Source organism: Ctenopharyngodon idella, chromosome 5 (genome assembly GCF_019924925.1).
Source record: "Ctenopharyngodon idella isolate HZGC_01 chromosome 5, HZGC01, whole genome shotgun sequence".
NCBI lineage: Eukaryota > Metazoa > Chordata > Actinopteri > Cypriniformes > Xenocyprididae > Ctenopharyngodon > Ctenopharyngodon idella.
Window position 1 is genome coordinate 12714606 of NC_067224.1, and position 20241 is coordinate 12734846.

The 20241-nt window shown below is 37.0% G+C and overlaps 1 protein-coding gene across 10 annotated transcripts in view; it reads left to right on the forward strand.

The window, feature by feature from the left end:
- dnm1b (dynamin 1b) overlaps positions 1-20241 on the forward strand; it is a 50719-nt gene that overhangs the window by 24083 nt on the left and 6395 nt on the right. For 8 of the 10 annotated variants that reach the window (XR_007930236.1, XR_007930237.1, XM_051893776.1 and 5 more), the window contains exons 7-20: positions 179-321; positions 2134-2269; positions 2406-2473; positions 2709-2847; positions 3975-4061; positions 4188-4258; positions 4905-4956; positions 8294-8305; positions 9939-10052; positions 16688-16797; positions 17423-17534; positions 17687-17698; positions 18012-18185; positions 18429-18670. Coding sequence is in view for 8 of the 10 variants with exons in the window: in XM_051893776.1 (XP_051749736.1) it covers positions 179-321; positions 2134-2269; positions 2406-2473; positions 2709-2847; positions 3975-4061; positions 4188-4258; positions 4905-4956; positions 8294-8305; positions 9939-10052; positions 16688-16797; positions 17423-17534; positions 17687-17698; positions 18012-18185; positions 18429-18670 (1472 nt within the window). In the remaining 2 variants the exon portion in view is untranslated. The remainder of the gene's footprint in view (positions 1-178; positions 322-2133; positions 2270-2405; positions 2474-2708; positions 2848-3974; positions 4062-4187; positions 4259-4904; positions 4957-8293; positions 8306-9938; positions 10053-16687; positions 16798-17422; positions 17535-17686; positions 17699-18011; positions 18186-18428; positions 18671-20241) is intronic. The other 2 variants (XM_051893777.1, XM_051893782.1) reach the window with 1 other exon arrangement.

The following is a 20241-nucleotide window of genomic DNA, read 5'->3' on the forward strand; positions in this document are numbered from 1 at the left end:
GCAAATGTTTTTCTGCATGTTTTTCAGCATTTTATATACTGTACCTCACTGCCATTTTATTCAGAAGAATTTTGCCTTAAGTATATTGTTAGCTCTCAGTTTTGTAAAACAGCACAAATCATGTAATATAGATTTGAAAAATGTTTGCCAGTTACCAATGGTTTTCATTCTCATCTAGCAATTAACTAATCACATCCGAGACACCCTGCCAGGACTGAGGAATAAACTTCAGAGCCAATTACTGTCCATTGAGAAAGAGGTGGAGGAGTACAAACACTTCCGCCCCGATGATCCTTCTCGCAAAACCAAGGCTCTGCTACAGTGAGTTATATATATATATACATTACCCACTTGAACATTTACAGCCATGCACATACACAACCGTTCAAAAGTTTGGGGTCAGTAAGCTTCAGTAAGACTTGGGCATCGAGGAGAAAATAATTTTCTTTCTCCCTGATGTCTGGCAAGTTCAGCCACACATGCCACCATCATTGACATCAAGCGACCGATAGCAGCGACTGTTTGTTTAGTGGCCCAGAGAGCTAGAGGACAGTCCCTGGCCCTGATCCAGATCTTTTAGCAGACCTGCCTGGTAGACCTGCAAGCACCGCCATGGTGTGCAAGGCCCCCCACAACCCCGGTCTGATCTGCTTCCGCACACGCCCTGCCATTCAAGCGCGAGGTTGTCTGAAGCGACCTTGATGGCAGGACTGGATCCTTCAAAGAGAATGACTCACCTTGGGAGAGATAGCCTGCAAACTTGTCCTCCACTGGGGGTATCCTCACATAACCTCACATATGGGCAGTTGTGGCCTTATGTGGGCAGGTGTGGCCTAATGTGGCCAAGTCGGACTTGTAACCCTGAAGGTCGTGGGTTCGAGTTCTCAGTACCTGCAGGAAATGTAGGTGGGGGTAGTGAATGAACAGCGCTCTCTTCACTCTCATTACCCACAACTGAGGTGGCCTTGAAGAAGTGGTCTGATTCACTGATCACAAGTCTAGTCACTGATCAGAAGTGTGTTTTGTTATTTATTTATTTAAATATTCTGCTCGCCTTCTTTAACCACATCCACTTCCTCTTGGCTGGATGGTGCCAGCAGTATACTATCTGGATAGTATACTAGCTGGATCAGATGACTTGAAAGACAGCACATCCTGATCCAGCAGATCGCTCGAGCATGCAATTGAGGTGTGAGAAAGAGCCAGCCCTTTCGCGAATTCCTTGGTGAGCTTGAACTACGATCCCCACGACTAAAGCCTCCGCTTTGCCTCGGCAACAGTGGGGTCTGAGCTGTGGGATGCAGAGGCTTGTTTCACATCCCTTGAGAATAGAGACAAATGTGAACAGAGCTTCCTCATTGTGAACTTCTCACAATGGGTGCATTCAGAACCCTTGAGCACTGAATGTGCATGCTCCTCTCCCAAGAAATAAACGCATAGGTTGTGTGTGTCCTCAGGTGTCAAAAACCTGGGACACGGAGGCACACACTTCCTAGAACGCTTGCTAGGATTTTCCATTATCTTGCCTTCACCACGCGCTAACAATATAAACCACTCCTGAAGATAAAAAAGCTGATGACGTGTACTATGGGCACCCTCTTATACTTACGGGTGCTCCGCTAATAATGTCATGGACTGTCACCAACCAATCAGATTGGAGTGTTTTCACACATTCTTTAGACACCGGATATGCTGATGGCGTCCCCATAGCGTCCATCCAAGACACAGTGTAGTGTTCCTATTCGAAAAGGGAACTATTAAGCAGCACAACTGTTTCATCTTTGATACTAATAAAAAATGTTTCTTGAGCATCAAATCAGCATATTAGAATGATTTCTGAAGGATCATGTAACACTAAAGACTGGAGTAAAGGCTGCTGAAAATTCAGCTTTGCCATCACAGGAATAAATTACCTTATATATTAAAGTTGAAAAGAGTTATTGCAAATTGTAATAATATTGTACAGTATTTCTGTATTTTTAATCAAATAAATGCAGCCTTGGTAAGCTTAAGAGACTTCTTTCAAAAACATTAAACAGTAGTGTATTTTTATGTGTGTGTGTGCGTTTCTGTGTGATGGTTTGTTTATTTTCTGTGACTCGCACATAAAACTCACTGTTCTCTGGTTTAAAGGATGGTGCAGCAGTTTGCAGTGGATTTTGAGAAGTGCATTGAGGGTTCAGGAGATCAGGTGGACACAGTGGAACTTTCCGGAGGTGCAAGGATCAATCGCATCTTCCATGAGCGCTTCCCCTTTGAGCTGGTTAAGGTAATTTTATCATACTGACAACTGATGTTCTCCGAGAGCAAAACAATGCAGTGCTCATACTTTCTGTAGGATTATTTAAATTAAATCCTCTCATTTTTACAAAGAAAGTGTCTCTCTGTCTGTTAATGATGACTAGATGGAGTTTGATGAAAAAGAGCTGCGTAAGGAGATAAGTTACGCCATCAAGAACATCCACGGTATCAGGTGTGAAGCCTCTACCTCAAACAGACAGAGTCACACACATTCGCCAACTCACCTACTCTGAGATCAAACTCGCTTTGATGTCACTGTGACATTCTAAACAACTGCTCGCTAGATATGAAGTACTGCGCCATGAGAACCGTGTCATGAAATATGAACTGCAATGACAAACTGATCAGTAACTGTAAAGCACATCATTTAGATCTCTGACTGCTCTGTTCATTGTTTTACTTGTCAGGACCGGTCTGTTTACTCCAGACATGGCCTTTGAGACTATTGTTAAACGGCAGATTGCAAAGATCAAAGAGCCATGCCAGAAATGTGTGGACCTGGTCATCACCGAGCTGGTCAATACGGTCAGGCAATGCACCAAGAAGGTAAACCTAACTCTGTGCCTGTCTATACAGTATACTCATTTGAGCTTCATATACACTGCCATTCAAAAATTTGGGGTCAATTTAAAAAACAAAATGTTTTCATTAATTATTTGCAAGGATTAATTGCCTGCAAGGATGCATTAAAATTGATCAAAAGTGACACTAAAGACTCTAGTCTAGACTAAATTGTTACAAAAGATGTCTACTTTCTATTCATCAAAGAATACTAAAATGTATCAGGGCTTTCACAAAAATATTTAGCAGCACATCTGTTATAATAAGAAAGTTTTCTTGAGCACCATAACAGCATATTTTGACTTCTGAGGAATCATGTGACACTGAAGACTGGAGTAACGGCTGCTGAAAACTTTGCCATCGTAGGAATAAATTACATTTGAAAATGTATTCAAATAGAAAGTTGTTTCAAATTATAATATTATTTCACAATATTACTGTTTTCTGATCAAATAAATGCACCCTTGGTTAGCGACTTCTTTCGGAAATATTAAAAATTCTTACCGACCCCAAATTTATATTCCTACATTACATATATATATAACCATATCAGATGTCACTTTAGAGTGAATCTCATAAAGCCTTTTAGAAATATGTATAGGTTCTATTTAACCCCAAAATCAAAAGAAAGAAAAAAAAAAAAAATAATAATAATAATAATAATAAAAAAATTATATATATATATATATATATATATATATATATACGCACATTTTGCCGGAAGAAGATGAATTATATGTTCAAATTGTTGCATTATTTTGATGACATTTAAGCACAATTTATGAAATAAAAATCTCAGTAATGTATACATTGTTCATATAGTGAAATATAGCATTTAATTTAGGCTAATTTATTGTTTTTTATCTATTTCTATTTTAAAATTTTGTTAGTGTGTACAAACAAAATTACTCTCACTACTCTCAACTCAAAAACAAAACATCTAGACACATAATAATGAGAATGGGGTGGGGGATTTAGTTGTCATTTAAATAATGCAAAATTATTTTCCGCACTTAATCACTGAAATCTCTTTTCCATTTGTCTATGTTAATAAGATTGCTTAATAAGCTGTCAGTGGTAGTAGTTGATTCAGTATGTGTTTTGTGGGACAGCTGGCTCAGTACCCCATGCTTAGAGAGGAAATGGAGAAGATTGTCACCCAACACATCCGTGATCGGGAGAGTCGCACCAAAAATCAGGTATGGCCCATCTACTATGCACCTGCCAACCCTTTACATATACAAACTCATGTGGTAAAACCAAGCTACAACTTCAACTGAAAAATAAGTAGTGAAATATGTATTGTTTTCTTTTTCTGTCACCAGGTCATGTTGCTAATTGACATTGAGTTAGCATACATGAACACCAATCATGAGGATTTCATCGGTTTTGCAAAGTAAGAACATTACTAACCATTTACTAACACTTTGGTCACCAGCATAAGGTATGTTTTGCATGCTGGTACCAGCATGGGAAACGAAAAACAGCATGACGATGCTAACCAGCATAAACTAGCTTGGACCAACATGGAATTCATGCTGGATTATGCTAGAATTTTCAGCAGGGAGCATTAAATCAGCTGAGACAGAGCCCAAAGGCACAGTGATGATAGACAATGATTGTGTAAGCTGTGATCCCTAGATATTCATAGTAGACAGCAGGCTGATTTATAAAGCCAGGTGTAGAGAATCATCCTACATGTGATTGTATAATCATTTTCAAACAATTTCAGTTGTTTCTCTAGGCCATATTTTTAGTTAATGCTCTTATCTTCTTTCAGTTTCAACCTTTATAAATCTTTTGGCAGGATCAAATTCATTGAATTTAGAATCAAATCTGATCACTCCTACCAGGCTGGTTTATCTTATTTATTGTTTAGTTTGATGATGGTCTAGTATGTGGATCAACATAAGGCATTCTGTTCTCCATCTTAACTGATAACTAATAAGCTGGTAAAATGTTCTTGTGACTGTTAGTTGTCCTTAAGTTGCAATCTATTTGTTCTCTTAATGGATATTTCTTTTTTCTGTTTATCTCTTCAGCGCCCAGCAGAGAAGTAGTCAGATGAATAAGAAGAAGACTGCTGGCAATCAGGTAAGCACAAGACAGAATGAACAGATGTTGTGTCCTGCATGCATCACACAGCCTGGCAGATGTTTGCTGCCTTACTCAAACATTATTTATGTAGGAACACCAGAAGCAGGTCTATAATTGGACACTGCATCACTCAGTGTCTGTCATATTATGAGATTTTAATTATTGAGAACAGGGGTAGATGTTATTAAAATGCTCTTGAAAGGTAAAAAATAATGAGGAAGAGCTTACTCATTGTTATATAACACTTTGTGCATCTTCGGAACACAAATTAAGATATTTTTGATGAAATCCGAAAGGTATATGGCTCATCCATAGACAGAAATTTGACCGACTCTTTCAAGTTCCAGAAAGGTACTAAAGACATTGTTAAAAAAGTCGACGTGACTTTAAGTGTGCATAAACAAAACAAAAGAAATGACTTTGGGAATAAACTTGGAAGTAAACGCCCACTGCTATGATTGGGTAACAGTTTTGCATATTAAAATAATTTTCAATGGCCCCGCCATTACATGTGTGGAATTGTTTTGAAAACTTCCGTTGTTGAAAAATATCTCTTTAGTTGAAACATTTGCCAACAATGTGAAACATGTATGCATATTAAATATGCTTTATAAGTCTACAACCTATAAAGGCATATTAAATACCTTTATAGGTTGTGGCAAACAGGGCTTGACATTAACACAAAGACAGCCATTCCCACTAGCCACTTTGGCGGGTTGAATATAATTTCAGCCTACAGTCAAATAAAAAGGTAGCTAAGCTCGTTGTAGCACAAAATTACAATCCGATCACAATTCGTTATCGATTAACTTGCAGTTAGTGAAGGTGGGATAGGCGGAATAATTAATTAAATTAAATTAAATACCTCTCTGTCATTAATAATCAAACAACAAAAGATGTTAAATAAATGTTAAATAAACCTACTGTATCTGAAAAAAGAGTTTAGGCTATTTACTATTGTATTTGTAATTTGCTAATTTGCTTCTTTGTTCTTTTTATATAGCCTAACAAAAATAACTTATACAATTATAAAATTTATCATATTATGGTCATATTACCCACCCCTTGCCCACCCGTACATACCAGCTGATATACCATGTAGGCCTAGTCTTGATTTGAGTGGTCAATCTGCATTTGAAAGTTTGAAAGGGTTTTAAATCTAGCTAATCAAGTAAAATGACTTAAAATCAAGTAATTTTAGCATGTCAAAGTCAACTTTAATCATAGAAAATGTAATTTCCCAACAGCAAAATTGTGGCCAATGAAAATGCTGAGTGGCTAGTAACTTTGGAAAACCACTAGCCACAGTGGCTGGTGAGCAAAAAAGTTAATGTCAAGCCCTGGTGGCAAATAAAGTTAAAGTGCTTGGAGTTACCACAGTTATAGTTGACAATTGATAACTTTTGGTGTTAAGTGTAAACGGAATTATGAATGAATGTACCATATTCATCCTTTTTTGGATACATTGAAAAACATATACATTGTCATTTGCAGTGTCGTGTTTTAAATAAAATGAAACGTGTTGTAATGTCTTACTGATGACAAAACAAAAGATGTTGCTCACTGAAGATTTTATTTTTTAGATTGGCTTAGATCAAAACAATAACCAAAGAAGTGTTCTCTACATTCTTTGTTCCGTATCCGGGAATCCCCCGCATTAACCACATAAATGCCGAAGCAAAGGAAAGAATAGCAAATCACAAATATCACAACTATTCAGTTTGACTACAGCGCTAGAGTATAAATACTCAGTACGTATTAAAAGATCTGTATCAGACAAAGCAATAGTGACACGTGGACACATGTGTGTTGCGACATTGCTGTCGGATCCGTTATAGTCTGCACTGCATCATCTTTTATTTTCAGTCTCTCTGAAAAGCATATGTCGAACTGTTTCTTGTTTAAAAACGAATCCGCAGTAAAATGAAGACAAAAATGACGTGAAAATGTCTTACTGACGCGATCTGACTGGAACTTCATTAAAAATAAAGTTCATCCACGCTTTCTTAATTTTAGGATCACAAGGATGCAATGTAAACTCTGTGTTTTCCACAAATTGGCACTTGGCACAAAACGTATTGTAATCCTCAGAGGCACCTCTATCGTTTTGTTGCTGGAGTAAGGATGTGTTTGCGTCCCTGTCTTGTATTACACTACTACATGGCATGCGCAAATTGGTGGGCGGGGCTAAAGAGGCAATCATGTAGAAGTAGGTGTTGATCTGATTCTGCAGAGGCGGCCTTTTGTCGCACTATGGACCTGTTTACACCTGGTATTGAGATGCGTTTTGGTCAATCGGATCACAAGTGGATGTCGCTAAATACAGATGTAAACAGGTCTAAAACGTTTTGAGCTTGTCCACTTTTGACCACTTCCAGAGGTAGTCGAAAACACATTCGACCAGATTGCTTTCAAACAGCCACAAAGATCGTCTACTTTCCGCTTATACTGACCTAATGCATAAACATTATGGGAAGCTTGCCAGACCGGATTTAAACTTTGTTGACGGGAGATCCAAGTTTGGTTTGAAGACTAAAAAGGTACCAAGCGCAATGTTCTCTCACCCATCCTGATTTCTAACACGCACTCACAGCGTTCGGTCTTGCAGCTGTCAGAGCAGTAACGAAAGTTGCTGCTCTCTGTATGTCTTCTACTTCCATGTTCACATGTAAACTGCGCGAGCTTATTTTGTCAATTAGATCAAAAGATCTGAAAAAAAGAGAAGACATTTACCCACTCATAGACCCTCCCCTTGACGAAATCAGGACAGAAGTGGTTGAAAGTGGACAAAAGAGTTGAATTATAACACCAGGTGTAAACGGGTATGTGTATCCCTCTTCTACTTGTGATCCGATCGACCAAAACGCATCTTACTACAAGGTGTAAGCAGGGCCTCTGACGTAATAATGTGACAAAATCTGAAACAAGTCATTTTCAGAGGTTTCAGTAAAAGCTGTTTTCGGACTAATGAGGAAGTTTTGAGTTCTGAAACTTACAGGGTATTTTTTATAGTACAATGACCTCTTATATGTCAAAAGACCAAGGAAAATTAGATTTTTCAATTCATGACCCCTTTATAATTTTTTGCCATTTCTAGTTAGGAATAATTCACATATATTAGGCCTGCATCATCTTATAGCATGTTCCATTTAGGCACGTTTAACAATTCTTGTTGTATGTCTTGTGTTAGTAGTGTGAACTATTCTAGCATCTTTCTTCTACTTCTGTATTCTGTTCATCTTGTCTATTCTCTCTGCTGCCTTTTCCATTTTATTATTACCTATCTTAAACCCTGTCTTTGCTTTGCTACTGTTGCTATGCCAACGCACCTCAGGATGAGATAATGGTAAGTGTGCATTGACTGCGACGTCTTTGGTGTGTGTGTGTGTGTTTGTGTGTGTTTACTGATGTACTCTGGCCTTTTAATGTAAAATATTTTTGAACAAAGCATTAAATTTTGATTATTATGGTCTTCATTATGGTGTATTTTTTAAACAAAAAAGACATAGCTGGTTATGATTATTAATTAATCAAGTCAAGTCACCTTTATTTATCTAGCGCTTTATACAATACAGATTGTTTCAAAGCAGCTTTACGGTGATAACAGGAAAATTGTTCAATGATGCAAACAGTTCATTTTGACTGTACAGCAGCTCTAAAAGAAAATAGTGTCATTGTTCAGCAGCTGAAGTCAGTTCAGTTCCATTGTAAAGATCATCAATTATTAAATTAGTTCATTTCATCTATAAAGCAGTTCTGCATAAAAACAGTGATGTCATTGTCCAGCTTAGTTAGTGTCAGGTGCAGTCAAATCAATAATATTGTTTAATATTAAGTTCATTAAGTGAAATTAAGCCTAACCTTTACCAGTAAAGTTGATTGTTTTTTCACCATGGCACTGCATTGGAGAGGCTGCTGTGAAACTAAATAAGGATTCCAGTGTAAACTCATTGCCCTCCTGAGAACTGTAGCTCATCTGGTAGAAACATGATGGTCATGGATTCAGTTCTCAGAGAACAAAAGTACTGAACATGTATAGTATACCTTGAATGTACTGCAGGTTACATAGGGTAATGTAATGAAAGTAAAGCCTGAAAACATACGCTAATCAGTAATAATTACATTTTTTTTGTTTGTTTGTTTGTTTTTTACATTTACACCTGAATTGAAAAAGCATACCAAATACTATGAAATGTGTTTTTTTGATGTCAATTTTTTATTTAAATTAAATTGTAATGCTGATAATATAATTTGTATTTTTTTATAAATTATTAACTTTTTATGTTTATTTGTAATAGTATAAAACTTTTAAATGAGATTGCAAATTTGCTAAAAACACTACTGTTCAGAAGTTTGGGTAAGATTTTTTTTTTTAATTTTTTGAAAGAATTCTCTTATGCTCATCAAGGCTGCATTATTTAATAAAAAATACAGTAAAATATTATTACAATTAAAATTTTATTTTATTTACTTTTGTAAAAACTGTGATACATTTTTTTCATGATTCCATGATGAATAAAAAGTTCAAAAGGAAAAACGAATGTGTCTGCTGAATAAAAGTATTAATTTCTTAAAAACCCAAACTTTTGAACGGTAGTGTAGATATATTTTCACTAGTGGTCTCAGACTTTAGGACCCCACTGTATTTGCAATGTGCTTCTGATTTGTTCTTCTGAGAAATCCCATATTCACATAAACATAATTTTCAAATTTATTACATGGAGTTTTGGAACTTGATTCTGATTCTGGTCAATCACAGCATTCTGCATTCAGATATTTTTGTATGATGACTGCTAAACTGCATAATTGGTCATTGTCTCAAAACTAGCTTTGCATGTTTATGTCTCTCGTATCATGCTTCTTTATTCTCACACTAATTTTAAATCAATATTACTTGTTAATTTATTTACATATTTGATAAATATTACAATGACCGTCTGACTGTACATTATACGTCCCACATGTTTGCCTGTGTCTAGGTTATCAGAAAGGGTTGGCTAACCATCAATAATATTGGCATCATGAAAGGAGGAGCGAAGGAATATTGGTTTGTCCTGACCGCTGAGAATCTGTCCTGGTACAAAGATGATGAGGTGAGTCCCCTCTGTTCCTCTGTCTGATGTCTTTTCTTGGTTGCTTTTCATTTAGCAGTGCTTTTTATCTGAAGTAACTCGCAATATATGCACTACAGTTTACCTGAAGCGGCCTTGTTTCCTTTTCATACAGTGTGCTCTATAGTTTAGTATTTTTTCCACCAGCAGTAAGGCTATATTTAGTCTATTTTACAATGAAAGCATCTTATCCTACCAGTAACCCATGCTGTAAATGCACCGCTTCATTAGATCCAAGAAAAGAGAATGAGTCGAATGAGGTCATACATTAGTTCTGTTTCTGAGTGCATTAGTTCTGTTTCTTACTTCAGTAATGGCCAGAGATTTTGCCATCTTGACGGTCTGATCAAGCACAGGTGTTACAGTACTGTTGTGACCCCCACCCCGCCCCACCCCCACTGTCAGTCCAGACTGAAGGCATGAGGAGAAGCAGACAAGGAGCTGGTGGGAGGGCTGCTCTGGGGGTTGGGAAGGTGGCATATGGTTTTCATTACCATACATACCAGATTTTGGTCCAACACTTCCCAAAAGCCCTCGCTGTAGTTAGTTTAAGCATGAAGAGAAAGCCCTTTTAAAACAAAGGAGTTCCTAGTCGAAAATGACTTATATTACATTGGGGGAAAAAATCCATTTAGCATATAATTGTTTTTCATTTAATCTCTTCATTTTTAAAAACCACAGTTATGTCCTGCTTGTGCCAAAACAATTTCTTTGTGTTCCAAGTGGATGAAATAAGAGTCCAAACAATGAGAATTATACACAGTGAAATAACTTTTATTTTCCATCAAATCAGCATTGTAACGAATCACATTGGCTTTCTTTCTTTTTCTTTCTTTCTTTCTTTCCTTCTTCCTTTTTTTCTTTTTTTACGTTTACTGAAAAAAAGAAATATATTTCTTTGCATTTGTAGAATAAAAATTTTTTTAGTTAGCTAATTTTAATAGTTACTATCGACTAACTTATATATATATATATATATAATATACAGTGTGTATATATAAATATATATATATATATATATATATATATATAAATATATATATATATATATATATATATATATACACAGTGTGTATATATAAATATATATATATATATATATATATACTGTATATAGTAATTTTACAATAAAAAGCATTAAACCATTATTTTAACCAATTATAATAGATTCTTTTTAATAGGTTCCTGAATGTCTCCAGGGAAGGTTTTGTCAGATTTAGCTAACTATGATATGTAACCCCCTTCCTTAAACGCACTTAAACACACAGACATTACTTAACGCATGAAGGCATGCACATTTCCATGGGTAGACATACAGAAACATGATGACAAGACTGTTGATGAACAGAACAAGATGATGTGCGTGCACTCCCCACACAGCCTAACCAATGTGCAGACTACTGTACAATCTCTACGCCCTGAACAGGTAGTCTGAACACTGGGAAAGCGGTGCGGGCATGGCGCTTCACAGGGAGATGAGATGAGTCCAACAGCACTGAGGAATGAATGTGTACAAAACGTTAGCGATCATGATGTACAAAATATACATGCACTTAATAAATTGTGTTAATAAATATAAATATTTGTGAAAACGCTTTAAAAAATGTATCTTTTTTGGTAGTAAGCATAGAAAAAGGGAAATGAGAAAGTTGATGTTTATTAGTGACTGTTGACTTTGTATTTGCTTGAAAAATATGAATTACAGCAGGCCGTTTGCCACGGTCACATCAGTTTTACTTGTTTAATTATTTAATGAAGCGGACTATTGTATGTTTATTATTCAGTGAAGCTTGCCAAGATGCATTTCAGATCTTTTAGAATGTATACATTTTTTGCTCCTTTTAAAAAAATACATCCATTATTTATATCTATCGTTTATCTATTATTTATATATTTTATTTCATATATCCATTTAAATTTCCTTCGATTTGCCAAGCTGTTGGACAGTGTCCATCCAGCCCATTGTCCCTCCTTAACTTTAAACTTTCAGATCTGTTTCTACCATATGCAAATGATAAATACTTCAAAGGGACAAGAAATACCTCAAAGTTCATGCATCTGTGCCAATCAGATTTGGCATTAGATGTTCCGATTGTCCTCCGAAAACCTCCATCCATCCTTTTCTCCGTCTCTGTCTCTCTTTTGCTCTAGCTCCGTACGGCTGGACATCCGAATGTGTAAGATGCCAAAGAGTGGTGGGTGAGTGGGGGAGGAGGAGGAGAGGAGGGTCCAAAAAGTGTTTGATGGTGGTACGAGAAAGCAAAGAATGTGGGTGGCAAGAAGCATTAGGTTTCCTGGCCCTTTCACCCCCGTCGACTCATAAATCCCCCTCAGATCAGCGGCAAAGTCTTAGATAACAGATATACAAAAGGAAGATACGCAGTATTTGCATCGCAAAACTAATTTGTAACGCACAGTGTCTTTTCATACTTTCAAATGTAGATTTTTCAGAATTGACGTGGCAGACTTTTAACTTTCCCCTGGAAGAGTTGAAAAGAGGCAGAGGGAGCGAAAGAGGTGGAGCTTTTTTTGGAGCAAAAAAAAAAGTTTATGTTTCTTTTCTCGTTAAACAGGAAGTAAGAGGTCAGAGGTCACAAAAAAGTAAGACAAGGAAAGCTGGTACTGATGAAGACCTGTCAGACTCAACATTTTCTTTGAGATGTATTTCTGTGTGTGTGTGTGTGTGTGTGTGTGTGTGTGTGTGTGTGTGTGTAGGTGTGGGTGGTGGTGCTGACTGAGTTTCTTGGCATGGAGACGGAATTGTAATATCTCCAGATGTGTAGTCATGTGGTCTGTACCTCTCTTCAAGCTGCTATTTATTCTGAAGCTCACTTCCTCTACTTGTACTGGATAAAGGGTTCTTTATACTTGCCCTTGTGTTTTAAAACATGCCTGCATACGAGAATTAAGGTGCTTTGGAAGTTAGTTCACATTAAGGCTGAAGTTCATGCTCACCACAGAATGTTTCTCTGAAATGCAGGAGGGTTCTTATTAAATGTTAATAAGACACTAACATGGATGTGGCCTATAAACAAGAGACATAAATCATGCTCACACTGTTTGATCCATCCTTGAGGTTGGGGGCTCCCCTTACATTGGTTTTTGTGGACATTAATCTCTGAAAGTGGCAGTTTGGATGGAAAGTTTATTGTCAGAAGATGTCTGCTCAGTCAGTGTTCTAAAGCCTTGTGTTTGAAAATTTGTCTAAATTCTGAATCGTCTGAAGTCTGAATTTCTGATTTTCTTTAAAGGAACGTTCTGGGTTCAACTGAAGTTCAGCTCTATGCCAAAGATGCTGTGGAGTACCACAGACAATCATTTAAACTTGTTCATCAGTTTGCAAAAACAATCAAAAACTTGTTTACTGTAATGTGGTTACAATGGAAGACCTTTCACCAAAGTATATACAGTATCTCACAGAAGTGAGTACACCCCTCACATTTTTATAAATATTTTATTATATCTTTTCATGTGACAACACTGAAGAAATTACACTTTGCTACAATGTAAAGTAGTGAGTGTACAGCTTGTATAACAGTGTAAATTTGCTGTCCCCTCAAAATGACTCAACACACAGCCATTAATGTCTAAACCGCTGGCCACAAAAGTGAGTACACCCCTAAGTGAAAATGTCTAAATTGGGCCCAAACTGTCAATATTTTGTGTGGCCACCATTATTTTCCAGCACTGCCTTAACCCTCTTGGGCATGGAGTTCACCAGAGCTTCACAGGTTGCCACTGGAGTCCTCTTCCACTCCTCCATGACGACATCACGGAGCTGGTGGATGTTAGAGACCTTGCGCTCCTCCACCTTCCGTTTGAGGATGCCCCACAGATGCTCAATAGGGTTTAGGTACCCTCAGCTTCTTTGGCAAGGAAGTGGTCATCTTGGAGGTGTGTTTGGGGTCATTATCATGTTGGAATACTGCCCTGCGGCCCAGTCTCCGAAGGGAGGGGATCATATTCTGCTTCAGTATGTCACAGTACATGCTGGCATTCATGGTTCCCTCAATGAACAGTGTGCGGCGTATGGTCTGAGCACTGACAGGCTGACCCCCCCACCCCTTCAATCTCTTCATAATAATCCTCATACGTCTATTTCCCAAACATAACCTCTGGATATGACGCTGAGCATGTGCACTCAACTTCTTTGGTCGACAATGGCGAGGCCTGTTCTGAGTGGAACCTGTCCTGTTAAACCGCTGTATGGTCTTGGCCACTGTGCTGCAGCTCAGTTTCAGGGTCTTGGCAATCTTCTTATAGCCTACGCCATCTTTATGTAGAGCAACAATTCTTTTTTCAGATCCTCAGAGAGTTCTTTGCCATGAGGTGCCATGTTGAACTTCCAGTGACCAGTATGAGAAAGTGAGAGCGATAACACCAAATTTAACACACCTGCTCCCCATTCACACCTGAGACCTTGTAACATTAACGAGTCACATGACACCGGGGAGAGAAAATGGCTAATTGGGCCCAATTTGGACATTTTCACTTAGGGGTGCACTCACTTTTGTGGCCAGCGGTTTAGACATTAATGGCTGTGTGATGCACTGACTCATTTTGAGGGGACAGCAAATTTACACTGTTATACAAGCTGTACACTCACTACTGCATTGTAGCAAAGTGTAATTTCTTCAGTGTTGTCACATGAAAAGATGTAATAAAATATTTACAAAAATGTGAGGGGTGTACTTACTTCTGTGAGATACTGTAGCTATGACTTGAACATTAGCTGTTAACATGAGAATAGTGTGATAAAATCACTTGTGCCAATTTATTTTCAGTCTTTTGATTCCTTGACTAGCCTATTTAGTGTTGATAAACCTAGTATTTTTCACATGGTATGTATGGTTATTAGTTTACATGGCGACAGAATTACCCACCTCCATCCATCCATCAGTCAGCTTCTCATCCATCCATCAGACAGTTATTTTAGTGTTATTGATATACTATTATAGTTTTTGTTAATATTTTGAAATAGATTTTATTTTTATAATTGTTTTAATTTTACATTTAGTAAATTTTAAATGTAACTAAAGTTTTACTAATTTTACTAATTTTTAATTTTTTTTGTCTATATAGTTTTTATTAAGTTTTAGTTTTTAGTTTTAGTTTATTTAGTTTTAGTTATTTGTTTTCATTATTAAATGAAGGCTTAGCAACTAGCTGAAAAAAAATAAATGTATTTAATAATAATAAAGATATATATATATAAGCTAAAATGCTATAAACAAAATGCAAATAAACAAAAATCTTTAGTTTTCATGAAATCTCTGGAGCTGTCAAAGGAAAACAGCAGCTTTCTTGGCCAGGACATTTCTAAAAAAAAAAAAAAAAAAAAAAAAAGAGATTATTAATCTCATGAAAGTTTATTTCTTGGGTAAATAAAGGACAAGAAATCATCCAATAAATAAATTTATATTAGAGTACTGGCTTCAAGTATTGTTAAAGTTAGCTGTTATACAGATCATTTTGTGTTGATGCTTAAATTAATTCCTCTGGTGGTTTGTAAGTAGGTTACTCTTTTTATATGTGCAGGCTTTACACTGTTAACATGCAAGTGTTTTCATCTTCACTCCCTCTTCTCCTCCTACACGCTTCATGTCATCTCTCATCTCTAGCTTTTATATTCAAAAGGAATAAGCATCAATCATAATGACATCAACATTTTCTGTCCCCTTTAGGTATACAAAAAAAATAATAATAAAAAAAACATACTTTAATAGAGTAGAGTTTATTTAATTTAATCCATACAGGATTTCCATCTCCAGCTTGTGTGTTCTTGATTAAGTGTATGAGTCATAAAGCATGATGCTCAGTGTGCCATTGTAGGCTTCCAGTGTGGAATCAATACTCGCATCACAAGTACTTGTTAACCCTTTAGTGTGATAGCTGCTTCGGATGAAACACAAGCACTAACAGTGTTTTTTAATTCCCCTGAATTTGTGCCATATGATCGTATGCAATTATAAAAGAGTTCTAGGCTATGTGCGGAGTGGAATGCTATCATACAGAAGCGAGCCCTCTCGAATACTTGAGCCAAGTGGATTTAAGATGTTAATACAAAAATACATCGTTGATAATTATGTTGCACAAATTTTACACCCTGGTCCCATTGCACCCATCTCATGTGTGACACATTGATGTGATTTAGTTAGCAAGACTAGAGACATTTTACACAAAATTTCATTAAAATGCCAAATAGCCATTTCATTTCTGAGATGATTTCTCACTCAATTGAACATATGTGGGTATATCACAAGGTAGTGAGTTACCTGTCAGTGAGATTAGCCTAATGGTTTAATGTAAGGGTGCAAGACAAGTTTAACCAGACTGCCGGTATGTTCGAACAGTAAGCTTCAGTATCCTGTGATTATGTTGTACTCTTTCAAAATTATGATGCTCAGTATACTGTGTGTACGTTAGTAGTATTGTATTCTGAACATAGCTCTATACTTTGAAACTGTTTGTTTTTGTTTCACTGCTTTTGCCTTATAGTTACAGCAAATACAGGTTCAGAATCAGCTATTTTAATCTATAATAACTCTTCAGTGCAGTCCCTGATCTGGTATTGTTCTTTTTTTTTTTTTTTTTATTGTGCTTTTTGCCCCCTGCAGGAGAAAGAGAAGAAGTACATGCTGCCATTGGACAACCTGAAGCTCAGAGATATAGAGAAAAGCTTCATGTCCAGCAAACACGTGTTTGCTCTCTTTAACACTGAACAAAGGTTAGAGATTTTTTAATGTTTTTAGATATTATTACAATTTAAAATGATTGTCAGTGCTGAATTTTCAGAAGCCATTACTCAGGTCTTCAGTGACACATGATCCTTCAGAAATCATTCTAATATGCTGATTTGCTGCTCAAGAAACTTTTTATTTCTTATTATTAAAGATGAAAACAGTTGTGCTGCTTAATATTTTTGTGGAAACCGTGATAAATTTTCTTAGAATAAAAAGTTAAAAGGAACAGCATTTAATGATTTGCACAAGTCACACAACACAGTATTAAAGGGTTAGTTCACCCAAAAATGAAAATTCTGTCATTTATTCCTCACCCTCATGTCATTCCATACCGGTAAGACCTTCATTCATCTTCAGAATACAAATTAATATATTTTTGATGAAATCCAAGAGGTATATGACCTCCATAGACAGCAATTTAACCACCACTTTCAAGGTCCAGAAAGGTACTAAAGAAATTGTTATAAAAGTCGACGTGACTGCAGTGGTTCAACCTTAATGTTATGAAGCGAAGAGAATACTTTTTGTGTGCAAAAATGAAACGAAAATAATGGCTTTATTCAACAATATCTTCTCTTCTGTGTCATTCTTGTTGGACTGTTGTCTCAGGAACGTGTATAAAGACTACAGGCAACTGGAATTAGCTTGCGACACTCAGGAGGAGGTGGACAGCTGGAAGGCATCCTTCCTACGAGCTGGAGTCTACCCAGAGCGCATCACTGTACGTAAATGCCTCCACTGATCAACATTCCTGTGATATAACAGCTGGCACGTGTATATAACCAATAACCAACACAATTCTAACCACATTGATTTACATTGATACCTTACTAATTTTATTAACTTATTGTACTTTCTTTGCTACGTCTGCAGGATAAAGAGAAGGTAAGTTAAAATATGTGTCTCTGACTGTTTTTTTCCCCCTCCAAAACAACTATGTCATATGCAAACTTATTTCTCTCTGAGTATCAATATGTGTTGTATTTAACAATGCTTTGAAATGATCACTGACCTCTGAAAGGTTAAGAAAGGAGATCAATGCCGTAGCTAATTTTCGAATTAATCATGATCTAGATGGATTACTCACGATAGGGCTGAATTTATTTGCTTTACTATTCCACACTTTGTTCCTCATTGTGTCCCTGATTTTATTAGTGCCAGTAATATGTAAATATCAATATGTCTTGATGGCCCTCAGCAGAGTGATGCCAGTGAGGAGAACGGCTCGGATCGCTTCATGCACTCCATGGATCCACAGCTTGAGAGGCAGGTGGAGACCATCAGGAACCTTGTGGATTCCTACATGGCCATCGTCAACAAGACTGTGCGGGACCTCATGCCCAAGACCATCATGCATCTCATGATCAACAATGTAAGCTGTTTTAAATGACGCTTTGATATACCTAATATAATTTCTATGCAATTTCTATCATCCAAATCTAAAGGATCCTGGTGGGATCAAATAAGTATCATATAACAATCAAACTATCCATTCAAGGATCGAGTTTTTCCAGTAGGAACTTTGATTAGATGGATTTTGATTAGATGTTTCTTAGCCCTGTAGTTACTGGCAAAAACTGCTTTTTATCTTTGTCTTTGCTTTTTCTTCCCATAGACTAAGGACTTTATCCATGCTGAGTTGCTTGCTAACTTGTACTCATGTGGAGACCAGAACACTTTAATGGAGGAGTCAGCAGAACAGGCTCAGCACAGGGAGGAGATGCTGCGCATGTACCACGCTCTGAGAGAGGCCCTCAACATCATTGGTGACATCAGCACCACCACAGTCTCCACTGCCATGCCTCCACCGGTGGATGACTCCTGGCTACAGGTACAAGGAGGACCTTCAGGGCGCAGGTACTGTGTTATCTTTTTTGATAAATCATTGTTTCTGATTAGAAAGTTTGAAGTAGTTTTAAAAACTTGAAATTGTAAGGTTGTAAGTAGTTTTGAAAAGATTGAAGTCTGGAGGTTTTATGGCCACACAATCTGTCAGATGTTTTAGCATGTTTGTAGAAGTTGCTAGCATGTTTTAACATTTAGGTAGAAAAGCCAGGAACAGACCAAAAACTCAAATTAGGGAAAAAAGCCCAGACCCACCAATTGCAAGATAAAACCTTTTGTTGGCCATTGCTAGCATATCTTAACATGAAGCTTGCATATTACTGTTACATATTCCCTGGCTCTGTGTTTTGTGTGTTTTGTTTATTGGACTTTTAGTTTGCATTTTAGCCTGTTCCTGTTTCTTGTCCTGTGTGCTATTTTTATAGTCCTTTGTGTTTTTCTAGTTAATTAGTTCTGTGATCATTCCCAGGTGTGTCTTGTTTGTCTATTACTCCTCTAGTATTTAAACCTCAGTGTTTCTTGTGTTCTTTGTCGAGTTGTGTCCCTACATGGGTGTTTTGTTTGGGTGCTCATGCTGTTTCCCTGGCTTTATACTTCCTGTGTTGGTTTTGTTATTTTTTTCTGTTTAATAAAATAACTGCGTTTGTATCCAGCTCTCCTTTGTTTTTGAGTTCACCCTGCATTACAGTTACTAGGCATTGTTAGCTTTTTGGCATGTAACTGACATGTTGGTAGCATGTCCTAAGCCAGTAGCTAGGATTTGTTAGTGATGGATGGATGGATGAATGGATACAGTTCTGGTCAAAATTACTGGCACCCCTGGTAAATATGAACAAACATTTTTTATTAAAAAAAAAAAAAATCTGACCTTTCATTGAAGTAAAAGAATTGAAAATGGGGGGAAAATTTCTTTTTGAAATGAATGTTTTTCTCCAAAACGTGTTGGCCAGAATTATTGGCACCCTTTTATTCAATACGTTTTTCAACCTCCTTTTGCCAAGATAACAGCTCTTCACCTATAATGCCTGATGAGTTTGGAGAACACCTGAGAAGAGATCAGAGACCATTCCTCCATACAGAATCTCTCCAGATCCTTTAAATTCCCAGGTCCATGTTGGTGCTTCACCTCTTAAGTTCACTTCACTCATTTTCTATAGTGTTCAAGTCTGGGGACTGGGATGGCCATGGTAGAAGCTTTATTTTGTGCTCAGTGACCCATTTTTGTATTGATTTTAATGTTTGTTTTGGAACATTGTCCTGATGGATGATCCAACCACTGCCCATTATAAGATTTCTAGTAGAGGCGGTCAGGTTTTGATCTTTTTATCTGTTGGTATTTGATAGAATCCATGATGCCATGTATCTGAACAAGATGTCCAGGACCTCCAGCAGAAAAATATGCCCACAACATTAAAGATACAACAGTATATTTAACCATGGTCATAGGGTATTTTTTTATCCCAGTGTGCACCATCTGGTGGGTTTGATGCCAAACAACTATTTTTTTTAGTTTCATCTGACTATAGAAGCCGGCCCAGTTTGAAGTTCCAGTCGTGTCTGACAACTGAATATGCTGGAGATTG